This window comes from Ciona intestinalis, unplaced genomic scaffold (assembly GCF_000224145.3).
Source record: "Ciona intestinalis unplaced genomic scaffold, KH HT001202.1, whole genome shotgun sequence".
Classification (NCBI taxonomy): Eukaryota; Metazoa; Chordata; class Ascidiacea; order Phlebobranchia; family Cionidae; genus Ciona; species Ciona intestinalis.
In genome coordinates, this window is record NW_004191523.1 from 7,246 (window position 1) to 14,106 (window position 6,861).

The 6,861-nt window shown below is 37.1% G+C and overlaps 1 protein-coding gene across 1 annotated transcript in view; it reads left to right on the forward strand.

Moving 5' to 3' along the window:
* The first annotated feature begins 2,198 nt into the window (after nucleotides 1-2,198).
* Nucleotides 2,199-6,861, forward strand: part of LOC100185923 (neutral and basic amino acid transport protein rBAT-like) — an 8,811-nt gene continuing 4,148 nt past the window's right edge. Inside the window, exons 1-7 of the mRNA XM_002122978.3 lie at nucleotides 2,199-2,700; nucleotides 3,009-3,211; nucleotides 3,616-3,846; nucleotides 4,453-4,635; nucleotides 5,419-5,582; nucleotides 5,806-5,940; nucleotides 6,328-6,444. Of these exons, the coding sequence (XP_002123014.1) occupies nucleotides 3,055-3,211; nucleotides 3,616-3,846; nucleotides 4,453-4,635; nucleotides 5,419-5,582; nucleotides 5,806-5,940; nucleotides 6,328-6,444 (987 nt within the window). The 5' untranslated portion in view covers nucleotides 2,199-2,700; nucleotides 3,009-3,054. The remainder of the gene's footprint in view (nucleotides 2,701-3,008; nucleotides 3,212-3,615; nucleotides 3,847-4,452; nucleotides 4,636-5,418; nucleotides 5,583-5,805; nucleotides 5,941-6,327; nucleotides 6,445-6,861) is intronic.

A 6,861-nucleotide genomic window follows, 5' to 3' on the forward strand; every position in this document is an offset into this window, starting at 1 on the left:
TAGACGGGACACTTTTAGCACATAATATCCAAATATCCTTATCGTGTTTTATAAACAATTAACAACGGACTATATGGGAGTCGCGAAAATACGGTTTTATATTTCTTTGAATGTTCTTCGTTTGCAACTAAACGGGATCTTCCTTACTATACATAACGTCTAACAATATATTTAACTTGAAAACGGGCTGTTAAAAAAATTGCCCATTTTTTTTTGATTTTCATGTTAGTATGCTTTCAATACATTTTGAGTACCAAGCCAACCCGTTAGATACCCAGCTATGTTTGCTTAACCAGCAGGTATTTACATTCGGTTTCCTAAAGATAATGGCAGCTTCTATCTGGTGAGTGTGTTTGTAAATGCAAAGGTAAACATTGCCGCTGAAAATGATTTTTCTTTCTATAGATAAAATTACATAAGTTAACATAATTTATCTTAAAATACAAAAACGAAGATTTAATTGAATGAAACAAAGAAGAAAAGGGAATTGGCGGCAAAATGAAAGTCGTTAAAACACGCTATAAGTAAAAACAATATAGTAGGCTGGGGGAAGATGGGACACCTTTAACACATAATATCCAAATATCCTTATCTTGTTTTAAACAATTACCAACGGTCTATGGGAGTCGTGAGGATATAGTTTTATAATTCTTTGAATGTTCTTTGTTTACTACGAAATGGGGCGAGAAAATAGAATGAAAACGTGTCCCATCTTCCCCCACCCTACTATATATAGCGTACCGCCTGCTTAACTAACTCAAAAGTGGTATATATTAGTGCTAAACGTAATTGCGTATACTAGACTAGGCTATATACACACTCATAGTAAAGTAAAAAAAAATTAGTAATGCTTCTTTTTTGAAGGAATGTGCTAATCTTTAAAGCTCTTCAAATACAATATTGTTTGAACAACTCTGTTAATTATTGACTTGCAGCATAATATTTAAACTGCTAACATATTTCAAATATGCAGAGCAAGAGATAAACAGAAAAGAGCAAAAAGTTAAACAAGAAACTAAAGTTGTTTTGTTTTGCATAAAATCTTGGGGAATTGCAACCTACAAAGTTTAATACGTGGTAACTCGTAAGCTGGCACGAGGTGTATGAAACAAAACACCCGTGTTATAACGACTTTCGTTGCCCATAATATAAATAAGTTACATACATCCTTTTTTTAAAATATCTTAAAACCCTTCGTAACTAGGACAAACATTCTTTTTAACCCGAGAGCATTGAAGTGGTTCCCTCCATTGTCGTCGTGCTTAATCCTTTCACATAGGAAGCAATGAATGAACGACCGCGCAGTAAAGTTGTTTGAATATTTGTTCGCTAGTTAATATTTACCCTCCTGCTTGAGCAGTGCTGTTATGCAGGGAGATGTAATGGGACAAACACCATCAGTTGGTGCAGAGCGAGTTTGAAGTAAAGCTAGTAGGTTTTATATTTATATAATAGGATTGGGGAAGATGGGACACCTTTTCATACTATTTTCTCGTCCCGCATGGTAGTAAACAAAAAAAAATCTAAAGAAATATAAAACCATATCCTCACGACTTTAATAGACCGTTGTTATTTGTTTAAAACATGGTCAGGATGTTTGGATATTATGTGCTAAAGGTGTCCAATCTTACCCCACACTATTATACATTTGCATTTTGTATTATAATAGACAAATATTAAGTGAATTTAATTTACGAGGATCGTGCTATGCTGGGGTAAGATAGGTGTAATAGGTTGTGTGGGACATAGAGGATCAGTTTAATTGCAGGTTGGGCTGAGAAAAGCTAGGTTTCATATAAGCCTATATAGTAGGGTGGGGAAGATGGGACACCTTTTACCTCTATTTTCTCATCCGATTTTGGCAGTAAACAAAAAACATTTGATCAGGATATTTTGATAGCATGTGCTAAAGGTGTCCCATCTTCCCTCACCATATATACAAAGGTTGTAATATAGTTATACACCGAAACTATGCAATAATTGATAAAGGTATTTTTAAATTGCAAAAGTTGTTTTTGCAGAATATTTTATACTGTGGGGTAAGATGAACGTATGTTTTTCTAGTTTAAATCGCGTTTGATCTATTTTGCTCAATTAATCGTTATAACTGTCTGTTCTATTTTTTATGTAGGTGAGGTCCCGCAGAATGGCACGCGATGGTGCGACCTAGGATTTAAACCAGGATTGTCTCATTGCCAAAAACTATGTCTGTTAGTTTAATTTTATTGTGTTAGTTTTTGTTTTCTATATTTGAAATCTGCGCTTTTACTAAAAATGACTAGTTCGACAGTTATTTTACGTTGCCGCGTGTTCCCTGCCGTTGGTCTGATTGCTGCGGTTTTGTTTCTATGCTTTAAGCGTGTAAAGTTAGTTTTCGTTGTACTGCGTTTGCGAAAGGTCGTTTTGCTGTGAGAGAATCGTTATGTTTGTATTGAACTGATAAAGTAGATATTTGTGTTAGTGGTTACTGTATATAGTAGTGTTGCAAAACGGATGAGGTTACCTTTTTATATATACATCGTATTAGGAATATTTATTAAATTACTTTCTTTCATATTTGAATAATATTCAGTGCAGCCTACAGCAAACTACGGCATACAGATCCCGCGATTGGCAGTTTAAGCAGCGTGCTTAATCAAACTGCCGTTATACGTAACACAAGCAACAGTCTTTTAGAGTGGGGACACCGTTATATATACTGTAAGTTAATTTACAGTGCCTCGGTTTGCATTGTGTAAAACTAAACTTGCATTTGTTACTTATATAGTAGGGTGGAGGAAGATGGGACACTTTTAGCACATAATATACAAATATCCTGATCGTGTTTCAAACAGTTAACAACGGTCTATATGGGAGTCATTAGGATACGGTTTTTATAATTCTTTGAATGTTCTTTGTTTACTATCGAATGGGACGTGAAAATGGAATGAAAAGGTGTCCCATCTTACCCCAACCTACTATACAACAACAATACCCTACAATGGGCTACTTTTTACCTTTATTTGCAGTGTGTAGATTTGAGCTTATATTTTAAATATAATCACTGATTGAATTATGGCGGACAACAACGCCTATGAGAACGACAATGGTAAGCAATCCACATCGTTCACCAATGAGGAGAGTAATGGGGATTATGAGAAGTTTGACGACACTGGGTTCACTAATATAAAGTTGGACGATGAAAGTGCGGATATCCCGAAGCCTTACGCTGGTTGGTTTGTTATATGCGTTGTGTTTAGTTTGGTTTAATCAATCTCAATATTTGTTAATTCGCTATGGGCTTTGAAGGCAGTCACAAGTATGCAAATTTATTTAAATACAACTTAAGTTAACTATCAATAATAACCAACTCAAGCAATGAAACCGCATATAAAGCAGAGACCTTAGCAAAATCTTGCTGTATGTCGGTTTGACAGCCACGCTTTTATCTAGCACTTTTTTTTATCTGAAACTCTTCCTCAAGTAGTTTTTACTTCTAGAGTGTTTTAACGATTGCCATTTTGCTGCTAATTTCTACCTCTTCGTTGTTTCAAACAATAAAAACACAGTTATATAATTCCGTATATATGTACATATACCATCTTACCCTCAATATTATACATTTGTGTTTCATAGGAATGCCAAAGGACGTCCTCCTGCATTATTCCCGCCAGCGTCACTTTGTATGGGCACGTAACATCATGACAGCAGCCGTCATTCTTGCTATCCTTGTCCTTCTGTCGTTGGTGATTGCACTTATCGCCATATCACCAGGTTGCCAACCATTCTGGCAGACAAGTCCAATCTACCAGATCTATCCCAAGTCATATTCTGATAATAACAACGATGGTGTTGGAGACATCGCAGGTAACGTTATACCGGGATATAACTTCCGGGATATAACTTCCATGAGAGTAATAAATGAATGTAACTTACTTTATCATCGCGTGGCCGGAAAACGACAGTTGTATAACACGGGTGTTCATACACCTCGTGCCAGCTTACGAGTTACCATGTATGTTACTTTGTGGGTGATTATTATTATTTTTTTTGTTTTTTTTTTCATTATAGACATATATCTCTGCAATTTAGATTAATACGTGCAAAATATAAAACTTTCTGCCGAAGATATCAGTGTATTCATGTAAAACAACATCTTTGACCACTGATTGGAGCAATTGCGTATTTTTCATTCACACACACGCCCAGCATGCTGATGGTGGCATCCAGCTTCGAGAATCTCCTTATGACGTTCCAAACACTGCTGTGTCTTCTTATACTCTCATTAAACTTACTGCGGTTATTCTTGATCTTGGCTTTTATTTCGTTACGAGGATCATTCAATTTCACGAGCAATAACTAAATTATGCCCAGACGCACTTATACCACTATGCACTGACGTTAACCTTTTACCTTTATATCCTTTTAAACTTATACTAAAATACCCCACTTATACTGAATACAACCATCTAGGCATCCGGAGCAAGTTAGATTACTTGAAGGACGACCTTGGCGTGAATATGATCTGGCTCAACCCAATATACTTATCCCCACAAGTAGATAACGGGTATGACGTCATGGACTACGTCACCATCGACCCCATGTTCGGAACGATGGCGGAAATGGAATTGTTGATCACTGATGTACATGATAGAGGTATTTTAAAGTGAATATTATGATATAGTAGAATGGGGGAAGATGGAACACCTTTAGTACAGAATATCTAAATATCCTGATCGTGTTTTAAACAATTAACAATGGTCTATATGGGAGTCGTGAAGATATGGTTTCATAATTCTTTGAATTTTCTTTGTTAATAGGACGAGAAAATAGAATGAAAAGGTGTCCCATCTTCTCCAACCCTACTATATTCTATTCTATATGGGTGACGTCCTTGTCTAGTAGGTCTAGGGGTTTAGGCAAGAGTTGGCCAATTACAGCAACCGTCAGGCCGCTTATGATGTACGTCGTTTATATATAGAGCGTTGTATCACTTCATTCACTTGTATATGTCATTCATGTGAACGGTGTTACTGTGTCCTAAACGACATTAATATAAGAAGTAGCACTCTCAGTTTGTCGCTGCTATTCTGTGTGTATGTGTCCTTGGGCAAGACATGGAAATTGATTCAATCCTGTGGTTATTAATGGGTTGTCTAGGTTATCAGCCATACATAAAATAATCACCTACATAGTTACATACGTGGTAACTCGTAAGCGGGCATGAGGTGTATGAAACAGAACACTCGTGTTATAACGACTGTCATTGCCCCGCCATGCGAGGATGGATAAGTTACATACGTGGTAACTTGTATAAGCGGGAACACAGTGTATGGAACAAAACACCCGTGTTATTACGACTGTCATTGCCTCTTCATGCGAGAATAAATAAGTTACACACACATATAAGTTTGTGCAGCAAACATCGTTATTATTTAGGAATGAAAATCATCATGGACTTTGTACCGAATCACACGAGCGATAAGCATGCATGGTTCAATGCAAGTTCGAATCCATCTCATGCCCAATATGAGAAGTACAAGGATTATTATATATGGGCGGATAGTACGAACGGAGGGAGCACTGGCGTGCCCAATAACTGGGTGAGAGATAAAAATTGTAATCGATGATCACAAATCGCTACTTACCTTTTAAACTGTTTGTAGTGAGTACTTGGACCGTAACCGATGTATACCAGGTTCAATACTGATACATTGTGCGCTTATGTGTCCTTGGACAAGACACTTAACGAACATTGCTCTAACCATGTTTAGTGCAGCCTATAAGAATTATAAATCACAACAACTTAAATTACGAATATTCCAGCAAAGTGTGTTCTCTGACACCGATCCTTCAGCATGGGAATGGAACGATAAGAGGAAACAATTCTATTATCACGCTTTCTATAAAGAACAACCTGATCTTAACCTGAGGAACGAAGCAGTGCTTGTTGAACTGGATGTAAGATCATATATTAGATGGTGGGGTAAGATGGGACACCTTTAGCCCATAATATCCAAATATCCTGATCGTGTTTTAAACAATCAACAACGGTCTATGGGAGCTGTGAGGATACGGTTTTATATACTTTGAATGTTTTTTGTTTACTTCCAAATGCGATAAGAAAACAGAACAAAAAGGTGTCCCATCCTTCCCCACCCTACTGCTCAACCCTTCGATTTATAACATAAGTCGTTATAACACGGTTGTGCTGTTTCATACACCTCGTGCCCGTTTATAACTTACCACGTATGTAACTTTGTGGCGACGTACTCGTCGTATATGTAACACACACATGTAACGCATATCATGTAACTTTAAACGTGTATACATGTGTTGTTTTATTAGGCTGTTCTTACGTACTGGATGGACCAAGGGGTTGATGGGTTTCGATGCGATGCTGTTGCGTTCATGTTAGAAGCTACCCATCTGCGTGACAACCCGTTAGTGGATGATACCAAACCGGTAAGTTCGACACGTCAGTTCATGAACTGGCTACGTATGTTCCCTCATGGCCTACTCAATACACGGCCTAGGAATACACCGAAACTGCTCAGAAAATAGGAGGCCTATTGACGCGAATAATGCCCATTATAATACATTGTTACGTCACGGTTTTATGAATGGATTTTGCTGTCTGGCTGTAGTTTTTGCATCAAATAACAGTTTATTTACCATTCCCGGTTAAATTACCTTATTTTTCGGGTTATTTTGTCAACATCTTATATTTTTTATAACTGTTTAAGCATGACTGAACAGATAGGAGTTACTTTTAACCACGTGCGGCATACAAGTAAGTTTTACCGACAGTTTAGTTTGGCTCAGTCGCTGAGTGAAAATAGTATTTGGCTTAAAACAGAAGTTTTTTAAGACAGCCTATGC